The sequence below is a fragment of the Lethenteron reissneri genome, chromosome 15 (genome assembly GCF_015708825.2).
Source record: "Lethenteron reissneri isolate LAM-NWPU_2019-01 chromosome 15, ASM1570882v1, whole genome shotgun sequence".
In the NCBI taxonomy this organism is placed as follows: Eukaryota; Metazoa; Chordata; class Hyperoartia; order Petromyzontiformes; family Petromyzontidae; genus Lethenteron; species Lethenteron reissneri.
This window is the reverse complement of record NC_083793.1, coordinates 7,250,214-7,275,181: the sequence shown is the minus strand read 5'-3', so window position 1 is coordinate 7,275,181 and position 24,968 is coordinate 7,250,214. Positions and strand designations below refer to the sequence as shown.

Here is a 24,968-nt window from a genome sequence, read left to right as displayed (position 1 = left end):
CATACCAGGCCAAAAAAAATCAAGTTGTAACAGTGCAAGAGTCTTTTGGGTCCCCAGGTGTAATAGGCGCTCATGCGCGGCCCACACCACCTTGCCTCGCAACTCAGAAGGGACCACCAGCCGATGTCGCTGGGATTTGCCGTCCCAATGCATCAGCAGACCATGCACCATTTCCCATGCATCCGAATCACCCTTCACCCGCCCAGCACCCCCGACGCGACGACGCCACCCGAGGAGGGAGGTATCCTCTATTTGGAGGCGCCCCCATTCGGTGACGGGCAACCCCAACAGGGAATCTCTTCCCTGTTGTTCGATCGAATTTGTAACCAATGGTTCGTCGTCGTCGGTGGCTGCCAAGATCGGAACCGATGCGTCCCCTGAAGGCCTGCATCGTCCCGACCCCAGGAGGCATGCACATTCGGAGGTGGTTGGCATGCGCGACAGAGCGTCCGCATTCGTATGGCGAACGCCCTTACGGTAGGTGGTTTCAAAGTCAAAGTCCTGGAGAACCTCCAACCATCGAGACAACTGTCCCGATGGTTGTTGAACTCGCAGGGCATACTGTAGTGCCGCATGATCTGTGCGGACGGTGAAATGCCGACCGTACAGATATGGGCGATACTGTTGGATGAAATAGACAATTGCCAACAGTTCCCTATGGGTGACACAATATCTTTGCTCCGCAGGAGACAACACCCGACTACCGTACGCGACCACCCGTTCCACGCCATCAACCGCCTGGGAAAGCACACCCCCAATACCCGTGTTGCTCGCATCGGTGTCGAGCAAAAAGGGCTTAGAAAAATCTGGGTAAATCAAGGGAGGGGCTTTTACCAGGGCGTCCCGAAGGGAGCAGAAAGCAGCCTCCTCCTCTTGACCCCAGTGGAACCGAACCCCTTTAGATGTTAAAGCGTGCAGGGGTTTTGCAATTGTCGCAAAATCAGCGACGAACCGTCGGTAATACGACGCGAACCCAATGAAACTCCTGACCTCTCCCACCGAGGTGGGAGTCGGCCAGGAGCTGACACACTGCGTTTTGGCGGGATCGGTAGCAATACCTGAGCGTCCCACGATGTGCCCCAAATAACGCACCGAATCGCGCAACAAATGGCATTTTTGGGGCTTGAATTTCAAATTAGCAGCCCGCATCTTTAGGAAAACCGCCCGCAACCTCTGGAGATGTTCGTCAAAAGTTTTACTAAAGACGATAACGTCATCCAAATAAATGAGGCACGACTCCCATTGCAATCCAGCCAAAACCAATTCCATCAAACGCTGGAAAGTTGCCGGCGCTGAGTGTAAGCCCATCGGCAACCGGTTGAATTGGAACAGGCCGTGCGGTGTACGGAAAGCAGTTTTAGGCTTAGAATCATCGTCCAGAGGAAGCTGCCAGAATCCCGAAAGTAAATCCAGTGTGGAAAAGAATCGCGCTCCCGCCAAGGCGTCCAGCGATTCATCCATCCGAGGGAGCGGGTATGCGTCGGCAACCGAAATTTTGTTAAGACGCCGGAAGTCAACGCAAAACCGCAACGAACCGTCCTGCTTTTTAACCAGGACGATCGGCGCTCCCCAAGGGCTGGTGGAAGGAGAAATGATGTCGGCGGCTAACATGTCATCAACAGCCGATTTGACATGGTCCTTTTCGGTGGGACTCAACCGAAACGGATTTTGGCGAATTGGCGCGCTGTCACCCGTGTCAATATGGTGACGCAGCAGGTGAGTACAACCCAAATCGTATTTATTTCGACTAAAAACGTCGGAAAATTCCCGCAGTAGTGTTTTAAGTTGTTGACGCTCTGAATCTGACAGGTCCGTCGATCCCGCACAAAGCGCCTCGAGCCACCCTTCATCGCTGTCCGAATGCGGTCGCGGCGCAGGGACAACGCTGACGTGATTTGCGACGGGTTCCTCACATGGCACCGGCGTTGCGTGAGCAAGCACGGTCCCCTGTGGGACCACCACCGTCTGCGAGCCCACATTGAGGACCGCGATGAAGGGTTCACCGTCCCCTCTTACTATGGTCTGGGCCGGAAGTAAGTGAGGTCCACTAACCCCGGCCCTAGACGGCCCCAACAGAACCCCTTGGGCCCCAATACCCTTAGCGAAGGGCCGCCGAAGTTTCAAAGGAATCAACATTTGCGCCCCCGGAGGGACGCGCACCGTTCTTTCTACGAATGCCGGCACCGTCGCGAACGCCGTCCGAGTCGTAACTGGCGATGGCAGAAACGCCATGCGTCTGCCCGACGGAAGCTCAATACATCCTTGGTCGATTAATATCCTAATCGGCATTTTGGCCAGGAAGTCCGTCCCCAGCAGGCACGGAACCGCCAGCGAGGAGGAAACAAAAATCGGCCCAGACAATTTAATTTCCCCAATACAAATTTGGGCACGAATTTGTCAGATGATGCCAAGGGAGCCCCCGTTAGCCGCATAGAATGGTATGTTAACAGGCATCAAAGGACGACTCCGGACAGGGAGAATATTGTAAATCAACTCCGAAATAATGGTCGCCGATGCTCCCGTATCGACCAGGATGCGCACTTCAACCCCGTCGATGTACCCCACAACGGCCGACGACCCCGACGATGCGGCTACCACACGATCGGCCAGCATGGACCACTGGCCGGGTTCGATATGAGTACCCAGGGTGGTGCGTGATGGTGCGATGGTGCGCGATATCGGCCCCCCTCTCGTTGCGGTGTTTGAGTGCGTGACGGGTGTGTGTGTGGGCCAAACGTGTGGGGTGCCGCGACTCGCCGGTTTATGATGGTGGAGCTTGTGATGAGGCCCGTCGTCCCGTTGAGGTGTCGTCCCGCGCTGACGAGGAGAGCGGCACCCCGAGGCGACGTGGCCCCGGACGCCGCAGTTAAAACACCGCGGGAGCGCCGTCGGAGGTGACGGATGGTCGGAACGGCCCGACCCGTCCTGGCCCGGCCGTGCTCCCGTCGCCTATTGGCGTCGGTGGTCGACGGCGTAGAGTTCCTCCGTCGGAAGGGTGGCTGCAGCCACCGCACGCCCCGCCGATGCCCTGCTGGCTTTCCGCCGGAGCGACAGGAGGTTGGCGTGGAGGAGCCTTGCCGCCTGGAGCGATGTCATCTCTGCGTCCTCCTGCGCGACCACAGCGATGTCAAGGTCGTCAGCCAGGAGGAGGATTTTCTCCGTGACCATAGCGTCGATGCCGTCGTCGTCCATACGGGGGAAGGCCGACTTAGCCATCGCCAGGAGGCTCGTCCGATATGCTAGGGGCGACTCCTTCTCACCCTGCTTGCGGTCGTAAAATTGCTGTCGGCATTCGGCCGATGGTCCATAGACCCCGCCCAGCAGCTGTAGTGCCATCGGTAACGTAGACCGCTTCTCTCTCGGCGCCGATGTGAGGGCGGCGAGCGCGTCACCGTCGAGGAGCGCCGGCAGCGCGCAGAGGGCCTCCTCATCGGACCATTTCGCCATCTCCTGATGGGCGAGGAAACGTCGGCGAAAACCGGCCCAGTCCCCCTCCGCGCCGATGAACTCCTTCAGCGGGGGCAGTCTTTGATGAAGCGCAGCGGTCGTTGTAGACTCCCGCAGGCTGATGCCACCACCACTCGGCTGTGCGTCGGTGCGAGCGGCCGATGGGATCGCCTGTCGCGGTTGTGATGACGTTGCAGCTTCAGCGACGGCGATGTCGGAGCGGATGTCTAGGCTGGCCACGCCCCGAACAGCTGCAGCGTCGATGGCGGGAGTTTCAAATTCGGACTGCTCCGAAATGGCGGGAAGGCGCCCTGGTCGTTGGCTCGCCTCGCCCCGTGTTGGATCACCGGCCCCTAATCGTGTGATGGTCTCCAGCGTGGCGGCAGCGGCATACAGCAGCTCCGCCAGCCTCCCGTGAGCCAGCCGTAACGCGTCTGGCTGCGGCCCCTCTTCATTTCGATGCCCCGGTAAGGAGGCGTCAGGCCCCGGCTGCACCTTGTCTTGTGGAGCCGTCTCGGGCTCGACGATCTCGGCAGTGTCTTCCTCCTGCGGTACTTTGGCCCGCGCTGTTTTCCGCGTGTCCATGTTCGAATTACTTCTGACACCAGTTGAAGTACCGGTGAAGACGCTTGACGCCGAGGTTGAGGCACACGTATGTTTATTTTACAGCACAACAGTGGGCATATAACACTCGAGGGGTATTCGGCCCCCTCACCCGTATAACTCGGAATACACCCCTAACTAACTCTGTCCTAGCCCCGAATCCTCCACTAATGGGCTAGGGGAGGCTGACTGGCCCGACACTGGTAAGTCGGGCCCGGTACCCGGAGTTCCAGACCAGCTCTTACAAGAGCACCGGCTCTGGCTTTCGGGACCACGCCACTGGCTCAATCCTGTCCGGCCCTGGAAAGGACATCGAAGCAGGGGAGTCCAGGGCTCTATCTAAGACGTCTTCCTTCTTGTTCCCTTAGCTTAACATAACTGACTCGAGCCCCTTTGAACATCCCCTTTTATACCCAACCCCTCCCTGAGGGGTGGGGCCCCGGGGGATCATAACGTTCGAACCAGCCCCCCCCCTAGGGTGTCTGGCTCGGACGTCGTAGAGGGCACCTCCCCGTGCGCTTACGTAGCCCCGCCCACTGTGTTTGTTTTCCATAGGCTGCCATGCATAACGGGCCCTCTCTTTAACACCCCTACACTTATAAGAGCTTTCAGAGAAAAAGGCGACGTGGGGGGGGGGGGGGGGTATTCCACAATCTCCAGTGTTGGGTTTTGGCTTCAGTGTTGGTGATGAAGGGGTTACAGAGTTTAGCTTCTATTGGTCTGGTTTATTGTTGGCAATTGGCATTATTGTTTAGGTTCACCTTTGGTTCCCCATCGTTACAACTTTAGAGTTTATTTTCAGTGCTTGTGATTCGTGTGCAGTGATAATAGGATGTAATGTTTACCTTCAGTGTTATAGTTTAGGTTTAGGATAATGGCTTACGTTTACATTGATCAGCTTAGAGGGTTTGGTGTTTTGTTTTGGTGTTTGGGTTTAGCATTAGTGTACAGTGGTTTACAGGGTTAAGAGTATTTTTTTGGCTTCAGTGTTAGAGTTTGTATTTTAGTGTACTGGGTTAGGGTTTGGATTTAGTGTAAGGATTAGGGTTTATCTATTGTGCTAGGTTTCAGGTTTAGCCTTATTATGCAAGAGCGAGAATTATGATCGTTGACAGATGTATATTTAATGAACACTGATTTTGCTGGAATTTTTACTGTTTTCATGTTTATCACAAACAATGATGTTGCTTGATTTGTCGTTTTGTTGGCAGTTGCTAACCCCAAGAGTCCAATGCAAATGTAATCATCAAACAATTTGTTGACTTGCATAAACATTGATCTGCCTACAGGGTTAAATAACGTTGTGAATGAGATGTGAGTGTCCGGATGTATTTTTCACACGCCAACATGTTTCCAATCATTTGGATTACAGCAATTGTAGTAAACAGACACACGAATGCATAAACAACGGTCACAATACCAAGGGTTCAAGAAAGCCAATCCTAAATAAATAATTACACACTGCCGTCCATTAAAATGGCTGCTGAGTCGCGGAGGACAATTCTCGGCAACCCACTGTGTCATTACTGTTTTGTACAAACTGTCCTCTCTGCTGGGTAATGCCTACGTTTTGTAAAAATGTCAATTTCTCACTGGAGACATTGCCTTTGTCAATCGGAGGCGGTGGTGGGAAATGATGGTCCTGCTTCGTACTTTTTCTCATCACAATGCCGTTCAGCTCCACGGTTGCGAGTTTTTTTTTTCACGAGATCTGTTCAGTACAACATGGGCGCACTGGTCAGTGTGGTTTGGTGAAGGAGGCTCCGCGGACTTTTTCAGAGATCACTCACCATGACTTAAAGCATCCATGGTCGGTAATCAAACTCTTACCAAGGAGGTTCATAGCGCAGTGGGCCTACCACTGTGCCACCGTTTAACAACAGCAAAACCCAATTCAATTATAGGTACTTCCATATTAAAAATTATTAACCAAACCATGTATGTATTTACATGTATGTATGGCCAACATCACTGACCGTTATCTAAAGCGGTCCTGGGCCTCCCCTATATCGACTCGGCCTCAATTGAGTACCTGGTGTGATGTGTGGACATCGCCACTCGGGAGACAAAGGCGGTCGTCAGTGGTGTTGGCCACCCACCGCCTTGTGTGTCGTGCTGTCTTTCAAAGGTGCTCGCTAACAGCACTTTCCCCAACAGTCAGTTAAGGCTATTTGGGGGATCTTCGTTTCTATGGGACCTTTTTGCCAGCATCAATATGATGAAAAAAATATATAAGAATAGGCTTTACCCTTTCTGGTAATAAAACAGGTGTTAAGATGTCCTTTGTCTTTAGTTTTTTTGTATGCTTAACTTTTTTTTGCACCGTACATAGCCCAAGCGTGCTAATCGGAAGCGCTAACAACCATATGCACGGGCAGGACCCTGGAGGAGATGGAGCTGCGCATCGAGACGCAGAAGCAGACGCTGGGAGCGCGCGACGAGTCGATCCGCAAGCTGCTGGAGATGCTGCAGGGAAAGGGCCCGGGCGGACGCTGTGGCACCATGGGAGACGACGAGAGGCTGGCGGACACCGAGGCGCAGCTGAGTCACATTCAGGGGCTGCTTGAGGGACGCGAGCGTGAGAACCAGCATCTCCGAGAGGTAGGGCACCGCGCCGGCTCGGTCTGTGCCTTGAAAGTATTCACTGTTGTATGCTTTTCAATGTATTAACAACACTGTTATGTTTTTAGATTGTTTATTAGCTTTTTTATTTCGAGTGCGATCGGTGTCATGCCATGATTGGACCTCTTGGATTGATTCTTTTTCTATACTGATTGTGCTCGGTGTCCTGTCACGCTGAGCAGTGTCAATTCTTCATGTTAGCGAATGGACCTTGGAAGTAGATCTCACAGAGCTACTTCTGAGATTCTTTCAAGTCACCTGTGAACCAGAGGACATTTGATGGAACCTCTGGTACGCACAGTGGAGAGCAGTACATTCTCAGCAACCCACAGAGTAATTTTTGTCATATTACCGTCAAACCAACATCATTCTCAGAGCTGCAATGTGGCTAAATTAAATTCAAGACCAAATGTAATTGTGATGGGTCAATTGTGATCTGGTTGAGGCCACCAACTCACTACATTTGGGAACCCGGTTTGGTCACCCGCTTTAATTAACATGCAAATAGGAACACGAAATGTAAGACCACTTTCAAATGAAGACGCTTGAATAGAATTGGAAGATAAATTTTGTAATCATAGGCAGCCGTCTGGAATCAAACCCAGGACCCCGACGGTGCAAGTCGCAGGCTGGAATCTCTGAGCGACCTGACCCGTCTCTCCATCAATTGAATTTGACACAAGTCTTCCTAGCAACGCCACACTTGTTTGCGAGGAGACGGAGCAGTTCTAGATTTGAAGCTTTCGTGACTGCAAGGATTCATACTGTTAGGTTTTTTCCGGTAAAGTCACGTGACTTTACCGAAAAAACCTAACCGTATGAGACGGAGCAGCTCGATGCACTCATTGCTGGCAGCGGCCAGGTGTGAGCTCCACACGTGTGTAGAAAAAAGGTGGGCAGCTCAGGTTCTTAATTGGTAACTTTTTAAGAAATGTTCACACTGGTTGTATTTGTGCATTGTTTGAAAGTCTGCGTCTGCTCTTTTGGGAGGGCAATGTTTTGCCACACTGGGATTATTTTAGAAAGATGTGGCCACTAGTGGGATTATTTTAGAAAAATGTGGCCACTAGCCATGCTTCTTGTCATAACAACTTGAATCGGGAGAACGGGAACGAAACCTGCTGGGTGTTTGCTTCGTGGTTTCCGGTCCCCTTGGGCTTAAGGCTCCCGTCATGACGTATCTGCTCGCCTCGCAAGTTGCAGTGTCAGTGGTTTATTAACTTAGGAAAAACACATTTAAAGGCCAACATTTTTTTTTATCTAGCTGCAGTATTAAGGATGCTACAATATGAGTTTTCATCATACAATGCTATATTGATTTTCACGACATGACCTTCATCGCAATATCCGTTCCCATCGCTTCGTTTCTGTATTGTTTTTATGCTTTGTTCTACTTTGAGTACAAATAAAGATTACTTAATCCTTCTTAAACTGCAAATCACCCGACAGAAGCCTTTCTGCATTTGTGACAATTCTTTCATATCTATCTATGTACAACTTTAGTTAATTAGTTTGTTATTTCGTAAGCATTTTGTCAAGAAATAAAGTAAAAAAATGTGTGACCACAATCGCGATATAGTGATATTTTGGAAAATGGACGATACGATTATTGTGGCTCTTATACCGTACAACGTATTGTTGTATCGCCGTGTCATCACTATGCTAGTACATAATTATATTGGTGTTCACCATCTAATGACAGATATTTTTAAATCTTGTAGGACTTCTACACATGCTGGCAATATGGGGTACAACCATGAGACACATCTGACTTGTCTCTCAGCCATGCCAAAGCGAGGAATGCAGTCTCAACCCCTGCGGGATGTTTGCCAGGAGCTACTTTGAAGTGACCCTAACATTCCAGAGAGGAAAAGCTACTAAAAAAAAAGTTTTTTTTAGATCAAGTGGATTGCCCATATTTATCTTTTTCATCTGTTTAGACATGATCCTGTCTTCTTGTGCGAGTTTCTGTGAGGTGTATTCAGTCTTATGTACTTATGCCTTTTCTCATGTCTGTCCAGCTGTTCTTGTCTGTCTAGCAATGTGTCTGCCCCTCTGTTTATAATTTTCACCTACAAATTTTGCATCTTGCCATCTCGGTAAATAAAACCTGTTGCAATGAGCACATTTAAACATGTTAAATGTCATTCGCTCATACCGCAGCAATGACATGAGGTCACATTTTGTTAAATATTGCATTGGCGATGCATATTGCAGATGTGTTGCAATGAAAATCACTCTGGGGGAAGATATGATTGACGGTCCAGACTAAGCTTCTCTTGAGAGATTGAATCTGCAACAGTCATCAGCAGAAAGGTGGACATTAAGCAATATATTATATTTTGCTGATGCTATGCTTCAGTGCGGCCTTCTAAAATTTGCTCGGCTAGGTGAGTTACAGTTTGCAATAGAGTCCAAATAAAAAAATATTTTGTGTGCACGAGAGAATGATCCTCTTGTTGCACTGAGTTAAAACTGTTAAATGTACTAGAAAGCCTATATCTACAATGTTTGATACACACAAGCATGCGTTTCAATATGCATTCGCAAATAATAATTTTGCTTGTGCGAGCAATTCCAATATTATTGGCGATGGATTCGGACATTAAACTCGAGGGTATTCACGTTCTTATTAAGCATCACAATGTGTGAATGATGCCACTGTGCACTACTTGGTGAATTTAACTGCCGCCACCTATGCATCTGTGCATAATTGGTGAAACAATGACTCATTGTATGCCTAAGGTTGACCATGCACGGTACATGATTTATTCATATTCTTGGTTCTTTCGGTAAAGTCACGTAGAAGGGAAACAATAAAATTAGAAAAATATCAAACAATACAATTCTCAGTACGTTTTTTTCAAATTTTCTTGCTGTAGATGTCACACCTGCTAAATAATTCCTTGTGTTGCAGTCGAAATGTCGTGATAATTTTATTATTTTATTTTTTTATTTTTTTATTGTTTGTTTTCTACGTGACTTTACCGAAAACCAAGAATATGAATGCCTGCAGTCACGAAAGCTTTAAATCAAAATCATTTATTCAATTAATATGAATAATCACAGATAAAACAATATTGCCAATTATTTACTCGGCGAGGCCTCAGTGGGTCTCAAGAACGATATTCCAGAGTGTCTTGTAATTTGGACATCTAGCCAAATGCATTAATGAGTACTCTTAGATTTTTTCGGTAAAGTCACGTAGGTAAAAAATAAAATTAAAAGTTAATAAAAGTAATAATGGAAATAAAATAAAATAATAAATCACGACGTTTCGGAGGCAACACAAGTCTCCATCATCAGGTGGGACCGTCACAGCTATAATTACTGCATCAAGTGGTTCTTTCGGTAAAGTCAAGTAATGCAGTAATTTTAGCTGTGATGGTCCCACCTGATGACGGAGACTTGTATTGCCTCCGAAACGTCGTGATTTTTTTTATTTTATTTTATTTCCATTATTGCTTTTATTAACTTTTAATTTTATTTTTTACCTACGTGACTTTACAGAAAAAACCTAAGAGTATGAATCCTTGCAGTCACGAAAGCTTCAAATCTAGCATTAATGAGTGTTTGGCAGAAGGGAGTAATCTGGAATGCTTGGAGAGTTAACACTCCCCCACCTATACATGTACACACTCCAAAGAGATACTCCTTTGAGTGTTAGCCAATTCTACTCGTGGACTGCACTCTTTGCTTCATCGTCCTCTCCTGGTAACTCGTAGTCCCCGCAGCGCTCTACCTGCAACACCTGGCAAGCTGTTCACCCATCCAAGCACTCGCCAGGCTCAATTCCTCCTCTGCTTCTGAGATTGAACGAGGTCAAGCAGAGTGATGCCGTTGTACAAAAACAACGTATTTGGCAGACTACACAAGTTTCACCCTGCTGTTGGGGTTTACACATGGGGGGTTTTTGATGCTGTGGGAATAGCATAAGAATATGAAAATAAGGAAGTCTTGCACCTGGACTTTATCAGAGGGAGTGAGTTGACAGCACGGATGGCTGAGGAAAGGGAGTGCCAGATAATGGGGGGCAGCAGAAGAGAAGGAGTGATTTACTTGGGCGAAGATTGGCTGGAGACTGATATATAGAGTCTTGGTTACTAGAAGTAACTGATGTGGGCACTTTGGTTTGTCCAGAGAAATACAGCTTACAAGTGAAGTGATTGCAATCGCAGTGATTTACCTGGCTTGACATGTCCAGCACATTATCGTAATGTATTATTTTAAATGGAAGAATAACTCGCTCAAAATGTAATCAACATGACCTTCGCTTTATTCACGTAGTTTTACATGCATAATGTATATCATCGTGATTTCTATCAATAAGTTTATTACCTGGCTCAAAGAGCCTATGTAACTCATCTTGTAAATCAATGCACAATCTAGTGTACAAGATTGAATATTTTAAGTGCTGAGTTTTCATGCAAACTTTGTTTAAATGTTTACTGTGACCCATTTGGCTTGTCGGCCACACCTCAACCTGAAGCCTCTGGAACAAAGCACAAATATAACAACGGCGTAAGTCATACCCGGCGTATAAATAGTGGGTGGCATCAACATCCCATTGCAGAGCCTGTCGTCGGCGTGCTTGCTACCTTCTGGTTTTGAGACGGCAGGTGGCAGTATGACGCCGAGTTTGGAGCCAAAGTTACAATCAGCAGTTGCAGAAAATCACCAATTTGCCTGGCTCTTGTTGGTGACATGTTCACAGCTGTTGTAATTAACCGTGAACAGTTTGGCTACCAGGGTGCAAGTTGCGGTGCATTTTATTGAGTCTTGCATCGCAAAGACGTGCTACTGGCTTTGGCAACCCTGCAAAACCGTGCGTACATTTTCTTCGTTTCAACTGGCTGAGAGCTCATTGAGACATCAAGCCTCTCTTGCGAAGGAGAGCTATGTATTCCCTGCGTAATCCCACTTTTTGCACTGCATTTAGATAATTTCATTTGGGATTGCGGGGGCTATTTATTTTGGCTTTTGCTGCTTTTAATTCTGTGCCCTCTGGAATTCTAATTTTTTGTTACAATTAATAATTCTTCAAATTCATAAGTTGATGAAAATGATTCTCTAACTTTTCACATTTAAAATAATAGGTTTCAGAGCTGCCACGCATAACAAAATTAAGATTTTTTTTCCACATGGTTTCACTGGCTCAGTGAACAGATCTACTTGAATGTTTTTTTTTTAAAGAACCTTCAAGGACTACGGTTGCTGTTAATCCTGAGCACTTTTGGCAGCTTGCGTTAATTTGTGTGCACAACCACATCACTGCCAGACCTCCCAGCCTGCACTGATTTGAGCCAGGCACCAAACAGTTGGCACCACAAGACATTAATTATAGTAAGCGGAAATTACATAAATTACAATATGACTAATGATTTGTGTGAGCTGTATGGACCATAGACTTTGGGTTGTTTAGATTTTTTTACATGGCCCAAGAGTTGAAAATCTCAGAAAGACATGCACGTTTTTTTTTGTAAGTTAAGATAACATTTTAAAAATTGATCAAGGCTGGCACATTTTGTGAACCAAACAAATCTTCGCTGTAGTTTACCAAAGACTCAAAGGTCCGAGAATTCAGCTGATGATAAAATGCCTCATTTTGTCTCGTTTCCAATAGCGCGGAATTCCCGCTGTGAGTCTGCTCACTGCAGGGATCCTCTCCATACTCATCATTCTTGGATGAGTGAAGCTAATCCATGGGGAGATATCTCTACATTGCATTTGTATTAGAGGTATGAGCAAAATGACGCTAAGCTGTTGCAGATAAACCCGGCTAAGCTGTCAGCCCTGCCTATTACATTGCTGCAATGCAGGACTCGCATTGATTTAATTTAGCGGGTATTGTTGCATACAGTATCTCTGCGAGGTCCATTGCAAAAAAATGGCACATTATATTATTGTGCAAATAGTTTTGATTGAAAAGTCAAATATATAAGCAAGGCTGCTTTGCTTGCACTAGTGTCGTGATTAATGGCCTAAGATAATTTGCGGGGTATCATTATTTGTTGGTTTGCTTATGCAGTGAGTTTTTAAATTATATTATTATTGTAAACTAGGAGTTGTTCAGGCTCCCCCGAACAACCAATTACGGCCTTCGGCCAGGAAAGTAAAAAAAAAATTGCACACGAACGACGCATTTCCTAAGCACCAGATGCTCTATTTTGGAGTTTTAAAATGAAACATCTTTGAATTGTATTATGTTTTGAATTCGATAATTGTATTTCTTCAGTAAAAGCTTATATCATTTTACATCTGGAAGACTTAATTTAAAAGGACATTTCGTGTGAATTTTCTCTCGTCACTAAGTAGATGGCCTTGCTGGGGGTTCGGTTCGATGCGGACTTTCACCTGTTTGGGATTGCGAGGATCGAGATAAGGCGACATTAGAGCTGGCCGTGCGAGAAGACCGCCGTCTGCAGATCGATTCCAACATAATTAAATGTCTGTCCCTGCGCCTCCGTCGTTCATGCAGGGGGCGCGTAGATTTGCAGCGCCCCCTGCATGAAAACGACGGAAAGTGCAGCGTTCACAGATAAAGTTGTGCGCTTTTGTATATTAGTGTACATTTTCCAATACTGTGAGTTTCCTAGACATTCTGATGCCATACAGAGACTCCTCTGCTTACGAACATTCGAATTATGGACTTTTAAAGGTACGAACAAACTTGTCCGTATGTCCAGTTGCCTGTTCGGACCGAGAGTCGTAAGTTCAACCGCTGCACAATAGATGGCGGTGGTGGCATCCACATCTGCAGAACACGAAGAACCAGTGGCATCTACATCTACAGGAGATTAGACAACTTTTAAAGCCATTCCCCGTGTTTAGTGTACATGCCGTATAACACGTATAGCATCGACAGGAGTATATTTGGACGTGCGAACAAATCGACTTACGAATAGACCTCTGGAACCTAACACGGACTACTCTTACATGAGTTTACCTTCTTGAGTTCTTTTGCTGAACGGCAGGGTCCATGGCACGTGGCTTAAATTTTCAGCGATCAAAACCGACTCGACGGGAGTGTTCTTGATCCCATATTTTCTAGGTCGGGATGGTTGAGGTGACGCCATAACACAGTTACATTTTGACATTATACAGACAATGAAACGATGCATTTGGAATAATCTCACTGGCAGCAATACATTTGGAGTGCAGATTCTCAGAATGTTTTGTATAGAGGCAGATAGATTGAAGATCAACAGATGGTCTTGTTTTAGTGTTAGCAGTAAACCAAGTTTGTCATAAAGGGAGAGAGTCTGTGCTGTGATCAAATTTACCCAGCTTTCCAAAACCCTTAAAAACAGCAGATATTTAACATCACAAGTGTTGCAGTATTTTCCTGTTGTAAAAAAAATAGTTAAGAAGCTTTTGTTTATTTCTGTTGATGTTTGTTTTGCAACCTTAGGCTGTAATAAAAGCTAAAGCAACAGGACAGTAACACTATTTGCCAATTGGCAGACGGCATTTAAATATGAAAATTTCAGCGCACTAGCATGTTTTGCATTTGTTTGTTAATATAATTTAGGTGCGTAGTATTCCTCACTTATTTATTTACACATGTAAATGAGCAGGGCCCTATACATAAATCAAAGTGTTACACCATCCTCAGGGCATTGCTTAATATATTGACGTATTTTAAGGTCTGTAAGTGAACAAACTTAATCTCTAGTACCCGTGCGCCCAAGAATTTGTTGGGCTGACCGCTTTCTGTTATTAAAGCTAATTGCCTTGTATCCTGCACGCTCGGCACTTATTGGCGACTCGCAAGTGTTGGAAGTGGCACGGGCCGGGAAAGACCATGGCCCCCAGGTGAAGGGAAAGGTACAGCTTTCCCATGGGCAGCAGCCAGCCGCCGTGTTACAAACCCGTCTCAGTTCCCGTCCCGTCTTGTGCGTAAAAGCCCCGCTGAGATGATATGTTTGGAATAATTATCTGAGGATCGGGCGTCACTGCTAGGAATGCAGCCGCCTTCAGGGGTGGGGGTAGAGGGGGGGGGGTCCCGGCATTCACCTCCAAATCCTTCTGCGCAAAAGTTCCCCTTGCCAAGATCAGCAGCGGAGTCGAGTTTCAGGCTTCGCCGCTACCTTTCCAAACACGCCTCTGTCTGAGAGTGCTCCCCGGCCGCGTCCATGCCCGGTGCCGTTATTAAATTATCAAAACTGTAAATCACGCATCGCAGTTGATTTCGTACCGTTGGGACGCCTGATTAGGCCGGTGTTCTGCGTGCGTTATGGCGAAGTTATGCCGTGAGCGGAGCCTGAATGCCGGAGCGGAGTTGGGTCTTGTTGCATGCAAATCCTGGGATTATTGCTCAGCTTCCATTGGCAGTGATGCATGCTCATGTCCCGTTTATTGCTGTGATTGTTGTGTGGTGGAGGAATGGTGTTGGTGGTGGGGCTTGCTCTCCAAGATTTGTTTCCCGCCAGTGATGCACAACATTGGTGCCAATTTCTCTACGAATTTCGCCTGGGCCGCCTGTTTCGTTGACTTGGTCAATGTAACATGGCGATCAGAAATTACGGAGACGGAGGCAACAGCCACACACTGCCTCGTATTTGTTGAGCCTGACTAAAATGCTCACGTGCAGACCCGTCAGTCAATCCGTTATGGGTCAAGGGGTTTATTTGACCATTCTTCCCCGTACTGGCCTTATCCGGGTCGGGGAAGGCAGGCGAGGATAGGTTTTGGAGCAGAGTATAGCAGAACATTGCATTTTTCGGAACTGCTCTCAGCTGTTCTCACAGCCGCCTACAACGCCTGGTTTATACACGGTGGTCACCCATTCAAGCACTATCCATGCTCAAACCCGCTTAGCTCTACTGAGATCTACCGGGATCAGGCATATTCCAAGTATTTCAGCCATACGTTTTGACTTCATAGATGCTCACTCGTTACAGAAGGTTATCTTAGTCTCAGTGGGCTCTCACCTGTGTTTTCTTGTGTATATCAGGAATTGTGCAACTTTTTGTGACAAGTATAATTGCGCTGTACAACGTTTATCTGCGCTTGCAGTGACTCCACATTTGCTCGTACTGTTGTTGCCAGAGTGTGTCCAGGGGGTGCGGGAATTGGATTTTAAACCAAGCGAACCATGACCCTCTCATGCCACTCTCGTCACAATTTGACAAACTAAAATAGCAGACTGCCCATAGCATGACCTTTGTCGGAAAAGACATTGCCCCAGTGGTGGCATAAACAAACTAATCAAATGCGTACAGCCCCTATCAGCTCAAGGGGCCCCAAAGGAAAAAAAATCGGGGTGGGCCAAATCGCAGCTCATCGTCTAATAATATTCTAATCCTAATAATCATATATAATAAATTAACATAATATATTATTAGTCTATCTCATCCCTATCTTGTCAGCTTCTCTCATCTGCCTCGTGTCTATGCCATTCTCACGTTACTCCACCTGTCATGTTTGTATATCTCTCCTCTCATCTCATTAGAGCTCTACCTTTTGACCACGTTTCTTCTAACTGCATCTTTCTCTCAGCTACATCTCTTCTCTCATGTCATTGGGAGTTGAAAGGTGCAGGTGACCCCAAAAATTGCTTCTGCCTAGCGCCCCCAATTGGCAATTACCACCACCACATTTCCTTTAAATGTGAACGTGTGACAATTGTAATAGAGGTACATGCAGTACTCACATTTGCATATACAGCTGCCATTATCTGAAAATTGCGTGAATAATAATGCTAATTAAATAATTTGTAAGGCGCACCAGTTTCACCAAACTGACAAAGCGTTGTTCGATTGGGAACTTGCTTTAGCCTGGGACAGTTCTCAGCGCCGCACTTTTTTGGAAGAAATAACATTTCGTATTAATTATGCTTTTACGTGAAATCACACCGCAGTTGACATTTTCTAGAGAAAAAGAAGGTTACTCTGGTATTTGTAAGCACAACACTGGCCAGAAACAGTACGCTTTTCATGCCGGGAAAGTTGAGAAAGTGCCGTGTCAAAATGCATTAGTGTGATAAATTCAAGGATATTACTGTAGCACACTCAAAACGGCCCGATATTTTTGCTTATTCTGATGTATAAGTAAACGGTAAGGCTGTGGGGCCCACACACACTTGTGATAACATTGCTTTGTTGTGTGTAGATTGGTAAATAATGATAACCGTGGGACTTTACAGAATTTGTCATGTGATGTTTTCTTGCTGTGCAGCATTCTGTCACCTTACACTTTCGTCAAAACAATCGTCTTGATTTGTTTTGGTAAACTTGAAAAAGAATCCCAACTATTTTGCATTTTTTTCCATAAATGTGAAATTTTCATGTGTGAAAGTACAAGCAATGTTATCAAGCTGTAGGCACTTCCTGTTTGAAATCAAACCACAAGAGTAAACCCATGCATTAATTAGTAATAAAACATATTGTTTTAATTGCACTTTGAAAACATTTCTCGGTTTTTTTTGCAGCCTGGTTTGAGATGCTGCGGAGAGATTCAATTTAATTTCGCGATTGCGCGCTGTCGTGGTGCTTGTTTTGGATGCTTATTTTACAATTTCCTTTTTAGAGACGCCACACATTTGATTGTGCATGGGAGCTGCAAGGAAGAGTTTCTGCGTGTCCCGTGCCAATCTGATAAATGTTACTGATTAGCTTCGTTTTGGCGAACCCATCGCTATTGATTTTCGTGTGGCTTTTGTAGCTCGTTAAGTTGAGGTTTTCTCTCCAAATATTATTGAATGCATGCTGATTAGGATGAAAAAAAATCACATATATAACATTGCCTGTGGCAATCCCATGATTAATTCCGCTTTTAAGAACACATTAATTCATGCATGGATTCATCAATTAATATACAGATAAGTATATTCATAAATTAGTTCGTAAAATGAATTCTATCACATTTACACGTGTGTCTTTGTAAGTACTGCTGGATTTTTAATTGAGGAATCGCTACTTATTTACGTATTGCCATATTGTGTGCTGTAAACAAAACTGACACAAGTTGCATAGGATTTACTCATGCAATTTCATTCTCTGAGAACCCAGCGTTAATCTTTGCTTCGAACAAAAAAGATGGCACGCTGTGTAGCTCACCAAAGTGTTCTTGGTTGTACCGAACGTTGTTCGGCATGATGTTTCTACATTTTTCTCCGCATGCTGGAAGCTGCTTTAGGAACGGATTTTTGAGTGGCTCATGTTCTCCGTGGCTTATATGGCATTGCTGGATTTCGCTGGTATTGCCCGTTCTTGACGCCCGATTGGCACAGCTCTCCTGAGGTAGCTGGCCGATTTTGTTTTTGCTTCATCTGGCAGGGATTTCTGAGCCAACTGTGAGCCGTTCAGTTCAGTTCCTGAAAAAAATCTCTACGCATGGAGCAAAACGTCGGACGTCATACTGAACAGAATGCAGTACAATGATAATTGGTTCTTTACCCTTCTATCTGGCAACAAAACTGACACCTTTTTGCAAGGAGTCATGTTTGCATAGACCGCAATACCTGCAGTCATAATACAAACAAAAGAACATAACTCTGATAATGTGCACTGTCCTTGAAGTTGATTGGTCCACACCCGAGACAGCTTTCCTTCGAGCCTAGTCTCATATGGGTTGGACCAGATGACGCCAAAAGGCACACAACTCAAGGACAATGCACCATCAGAGTATGAGAGCTCGGGGCAAGCATCTACACTATGGGGACCTCATTTGCCAGTAAAAATATGATAATTGGTTCTTTACCCTTCTATCTGGCAACAAAACTGACACCTTTTTGCAAGGAGTCATGTTTGCATAGACCGCAATACCTGCAGTCATAATACAAACAAAAGAACATAACTCTGATAATGTGCACTGTCCTTGAAGTTGATTGGTCCACACCCGAGACAGCTTTCCTTCGAGCCTAGTCTCATATGGGTTGGACCAGATGACGCCAAAAGGCGCACAACTCAAGGACAATGCACCATCAGAGTATGAGAGCTCGGGGCAAGCATCTACACTATGGGGACCTCATTTGCCAGTAAAAATATGATAATTGGTTCTTTACCCTTCTATCTGGCAACAAAACTGACACCTTTTTGCAAGGAGTCATGTTTGCATAGACCGCAATACCTGCAGTCATAATACAAACAAAAGAACATAACTCTGATAATGTGCACTGTCCTTGAAGTTGATTGGTCCACACCCGAGACAGCTTTCCTTCGAGCCTAGTCTCATATGGGTTGGACCAGATGACGCCAAAAGGCGCACAACTCAAGGACAATGCACCATCAGAGTATGAGAGCTCGGGGCAAGCATCTACACTATGGGGACCTCATTTGCCAGTAAAAATATGATAATTGGTTCTTTACCCTTCTATCTGGCAACAAAACTGACACCTTTTTGCAAGGAGTCATGTTTGCATAGACCGCAATACCTGCAGTCATAATACAAACAAAAGAACATAACTCTGATAATGTGCACTGTCCTTGAAGTTGATTGGTCCACACCCGAGACAGCTTTCCTTCGAGCCTAGTCTCATATGGGTTGGACCAGATGACGCCAAAAGGCGCACAACTCAAGGACAATGCACCATCAGAGTATGAGAGCTCGGGGCAAGCATCTACACTATGGGGACCTCATTATGACTGCAGGTATTGCGGTCTATGCAAACATGACTCCTTGCAAAAAGGTGTCAGTTTTGTTGCCAGATAGAAGGGTAAAGAACCAATTATCATATTTTTACTGGCAAATGAGGTCCCCATAGTGTAGATGCTTGCCCCGAGCTCTCATACTCTGATGGTGCATTGTCCTTGAGTTGTGCGCCTTTTGGCGTCATCTGGTCCAACCCATATGAGACTAGGCTCGAAGGAAAGCTGTCTCGGGTGTGGACCAATCAACTTCAAGGACAGTGCACATTATCAGAGTTATGTTCTTTTGTTTGTATTATGACTGCAGGTATTGCGGTCTATGCAAACATGACTCCTTGCAAAAAGGTGTCAGTTTTGTTGCCAGATAGAAGGGTAAAGAACCAATTATCATATTTTTACTGGCAAATGAGGTCCCCATAGTGTAGATGCTTGCCCCGAGCTCTCATACTCTGATGGTGCATTGTCCTTGAGTTGTGCGCCTTTTGGCGTCATCTGGTCCAACCCATATGAGACTAGGCTCGAAGGAAAGCTGTCTCGGGTGTGGACCAATCAACTTCAAGGACAGTGCACATTATCAGAGTTATGTTCTTTTGTTTGTATTATGACTGCAGGTATTGCGGTCTATGCAAACATGACTCCTTGCAAAAAGGTGTCAGTTTTGTTGCCAGATAGAAGGGTAAAGAACCAATTATCATATTTTTACTGGCAAATGAGGTCCCCATAGTGTAGATGCTTGCCCCGAGCTCTCATACTCTGATGGTGCATTGTCCTTGAGTTGTGCGCCTTTTGGCGTCATCTGGTCCAACCCATATGAGACTAGGCTCGAAGGAAAGCTGTCTCGGGTGTGGACCAATCAACTTCAAGGACAGTGCACATTATCAGAGTTATGTTCTTTTGTTTGTATTATGACTGCAGGTATTGCGGTCTATGCAAACATGACTCCTTGCAAAAAGGTGTCAGTTTTGTTGCCAGATAGAAGGGTAAAGAACCAATTATCATATTTTTACTGGCAAATGAGGTCCCCATAGTGTAGATGCTTGCCCCGAGCTCTCATACTCTGATGGTGCATTGTCCTTGAGTTGTGCGCCTTTTGGCGTCATCTGGTCCAACCCATATGAGACTAGGCTCGAAGGAAAGCTGTCTCGGGTGTGGACCAATCAACTTCAAGGACAGTGCACATTATCAGAGTTATGTTCTTTTGTTTGTATTATGACTGCAGGTATTGCGGTCTATGCAAACATGACTCCTTGCAAAAAGGTGTCAGTTTTGTTGCCAGATAGAAGGGTAAAGAACCAATTATCATATTTTTACTGGCAAATGAGGTCCCCATAGAGAATGCAGTACAATCTGAAACAGATTAGATCGCTGTACAGCAGCGCATCCGTGAAAAACCTCCACGATAGTATGGCAGACTTACACACCGAGCATTGAACCATTGACTTTGTGTTGCTGTGCTGTGCATTAAAATTATTTCACTTAGAACAGTGGGCAGAATAGAATGTTCTTTGGCCACTGCCCTATGCTGTGTTGAAGTTCAGCTGTCTATTCTCATTCGAGGCCCTGTAATGATAGTGCCACATGCATTTAGATGTGGCTGTGTTTCATGCTTGAACTGACACTATAATTTGATGGACTTCCACTAAAAACTTCAATGCAATCGGCTTCTAAATTTGCATTAGAAAATTACTCATTTGAGGGTTGTTCAGCAGACCAGTCTGATTTACAGTTAGATTTTAATTCACAGCAATTTTCTTTTCTACAATGATGATTGACTGCAACCCACACAGATTGCAAGCACAACTGTTGTCCATGCAGATTTATTAATCACATTTGCCACGAACCACGTTTTAATATAAATGAAAATGAATGTGTCAAATATAAAGTCTATGGCGTTTAACCCATTCATTTTGGGAGGTAGTTGTGACCGCAGCATTTTTTGTCTTACATTTGTAACGGCTTGTGCATTCAGTTCACTTGTATTGCTAAGCAAACGGCATTATAGCACATTATTAGATTTTGTTTTATCCAAGCAACTATGAAATAGTTTTTTCTGAATTATAAATGGGCAACCATGATGAAATTAAACCAGTCCAGAATTATGACGCTCATGGTTACACCGCAGCAGTTTTAAGACAGTGGTTTTCTATCAACTGAGGTTTAATTCAGTCCAATATATTGTTCATGATATGACAACAGTATTCGGATATCATATTTAGATTACATTTCTCGCAGAGCTTTTATATGACCTTGTCTTTTTTAATTCGCTTCATTGCTTCTTGCTCTCATATCCTTGGAATCAAACTCGAGCAATTATAACTGCAACACCTCTCAATGTACAGAAAGTAATATTGCTTTGTAAGCAGGATAACTTACTAAAAATTGTCTCGCTGAAATATTTGTCCTTACAAAAAAGATATTAGTTTTTATTAATCTGCCGTTACATTCACGGTTCTATTTAAATTTAAAGGGAATATATCTGTTCCAAATTCAAGGAAAAATCATATTCTATTCTGTAAACCATTTTCATGTAAATCTAACGGTTGATGTTCGAGTGAAGATATTTCAAAGCCTTCACTTTTGTTTTGATGTAGCGGGCGTCCTTGTTTTGCCATATAGCATTTTACATTTATATCACATTTGCAATGCGGTCATTTAACCCCTCATTATTTCATGTTTTACTGAGCCATTATCACATATAAAGGCTCAATATAAGTGTTGGGTTTTTAGATTTGCGTCTCATAGTTACATTGTCCTCCATGGGACTTGCAGGTAATGCCTTGCCTCAAAAGAGATTTATATGTGCCCGTCAGGCAAAACACTCCAAAGTTAATGATGTCTATTTTCTCAATCCAGACTTTCATATGTTGGGCACACACCCAGATTGGCCAACACTAGGCTTCACACTGTGAAGATAGTTACTGCTTTATATGAAATACCATCATTCTTTTTTAAAATTGTGAAAGCAATGTTTTGTAATTTCCTTCTCGCTTTGTTTTAACCTCGCGGTTCATGTGTTTTTTTTATTATTACAACATTACTTTGTCCTGCAAAAACCATTGCAGTTTATAAACCATGTGCCTTTAAGTCGTGAATCATTGCTTACTCTTTCATTATTTCAGTTCAGTGGGGAAACTTTGTTTTATCTTTACTGATGGGCATTAATGATGAAATAGAGGCTCAATTGTTGGCATAAGAATGAATTAATTTGGTCATTCTTTATTTTTTGTGTCGTGCTCCCTGTTCATAGATTGTTGTGTGATACTCTGCAAGCGATGCAGCCCGGACAATTAAATAGATAGAGCAAGAAATATATGAATAATATCTGGACACAATTTAGATACCTTATTGAGTCTTAAAGCACTGACAAATGGAGGATTGTTGGAGCAGCTGAACAGATGCCATGTCTGAGCACATTTGCTGGGAAACAGGAAAGACAGTATTTTGCCACAGCAAGGCTGTGATATGTGGAAATCTATTTTGAAGCGGCGGTAATGCAATTCGGATGCTGCTGAACTTGCCACACTCTGACCCGTATGGGCATCCCCAAGGAAACGGACCAACGGATAATACGGCTGACGGACGTCACGTCACTGGAGCTGTGCCTGATTTGCTCTCACGCGCTGGATGCTGTCATAATACGGGAGAGCTCAATGCTGCCGTTCCGAACATCCATCAGGGGTTTTAGTCTGAGCCCGCACTTGAACGCTTCGCACGGATGATCATGAAACTCCATTTCAAACGCCGTTCAAACCATTAACTCTGAAGGTTCGCCCGGAAGACGGCGGTGCCGAAGGGGTTAATTCGAGTACTATTCAGTCTACATATTTATTGGTGCTGGGACTAGATTCCGTGCGATGCAGGCTAGAGGGAGCCTCACCGTGGCAACAGTAACCCAGCAACCGCTGCGCCAACTGTACGGTGATATCCGGCGTGATCATTTTGGCGTGCTATGAGAGCGAGCGGGAGCCGACTCGGAGGGGAGGGAGCAGCATGAGCCGCCGAGCTTACTTCTACCGTGTCCCTCCTCCACAGGAGCTGCAGAGGAGAGGGGACGGGCCCTCTGAACCTGGAAAGACCAAGGCCCTCCAGACAGTCGTTGAGATGAAGGTGTGTGCATTTTTCGAATTAAAGCTTTCGTGACTGCAGGGATTCATCTTCTTGGTTCTTTCGGTAAAGTCACGTAGAAGGGAAGTAATAAAATAATAAAAAATAAAACATAATAAAACAATTCTCATGACGTTTCGGCCACAACGCAAGCAGCCGACCTGGTCTTTACCTGAGGACGGCTGCTTGCGTTGTGGCCGAAACGTCGTGAGAATTATTTTATTATGTTTTATTCTATTATTTTATTATTTCCATTCTACGTGACTTTACCGAAAGAACCAAGAAGAAGGTGCGTGCAGTTTTTTTTTTCTGGCGCCATCTCTGCACTGATTTTTCGCAAATATTCACATGCAATGTATATCTAGTTAAATTGATTGTATGTTAAATATGAGCTTAATTTGCGTTAACTTGGTGCCCTGGATGGATTGTTGCTTTGTTTTTTTTACTTTGTGTCAATTTCAAATTAAGTTATTATTTTATATATCTTTCCTAGATTATCAGATGCATTTATGTTAGAGTTGTTGCCTTCAGCAATGTGCATGTTGTATTTAATTGCAAATTTGATGGTTACATGGACTGGTTAGAACACATTTATTGTTTATTAGTCGATATTCACATCTCCGTGTATATACCATCTGCTCCCGCATTCATGTCTTCAACATAATCAAGTTAATGATCGAAGTGTAGTCACTGTCTATGAAGCTGTTCCAATGAGAAAAAGAAAGCGGTCAAATTCACCCTACATTTATTGAATCCAGCACCTGCTTCCACAACAAGTCTCAGAGGCTTTGGTGGTTTCTCACAATTCAAAATGACAATACGGATGCTCACCAATGAAATGCACAGTGATAAGACCAGTAGGCAGCAGTTATATTTTATTTAATTGTATTTATGCTTTTCAACAACAGTACAATACCAAAGTATACACACAGTGAGAAATTGGTGAGAGGCAGAATCTTTGCTCTCCATGGATTTGTACGATTCAGTTTCTTGCCATTCGGATATATTATCCCAGCTGCAATTGCCGTGCAGTCTGTGCATGACAGCAGATAACAGTGGGCAGCTCATCTGCGTCGAAGTTCAGCCAGTTGATTCCTGATTCTAACGTGTTGGATGCGAACTTGCTTTGAATGTTGTGGCAGGAGAACCTTGTTGCATTGTCGTCCTGGTTAAACGGAGCACCAACAATAAGCGCTGTTTCTACTATTGCTTAAAAATGCCCTCCATTTAGTGGCACGAGAAATTTCTGAGGATTCCTCTACCTGCTCTGAATGCAGAAAATAAATCTCGAGTAACGGGCGCTGCATCGTAAAAACCTGTGCAGTTTGAGCATCTGCATTACGTAATGCCACGCAGCCATTGCTGTTAAAGTTATCGCAGAGGCGCCTGTTTTTTTACCGTCATTTTGCAAGCGTGCTGTGTTCGTAAGCACGCGTGCGTAATGTAAATGTGCATTTTAAGGACTTGACGTCACTTGAAATATTCACTGGATGCTGTGCCAAGGCACGCTTCCTTTTCACAGCTGTTTCCATGGTGAAAAAGTCAAAATCACCTGCTTCTTTAAAGCAAATGCCACGTGGGCATTGTCCCATTTTTGAGCAG

The 24,968-nt window shown here is 44.9% G+C and overlaps 1 protein-coding gene across 1 annotated transcript in view; it reads left to right on the top strand.

The window, feature by feature from the left end:
- Positions 1-24,968, top strand: part of LOC133342647 (ELKS/Rab6-interacting/CAST family member 1-like) — a 189,971-nt gene that overhangs the window by 16,776 nt on the left and 148,227 nt on the right. The window contains 2 exon segments of the mRNA XM_061551931.1: positions 6,429-6,651; positions 23,295-23,369. Coding sequence (XP_061407915.1) covers positions 6,429-6,651; positions 23,295-23,369 — 298 coding nt within the window.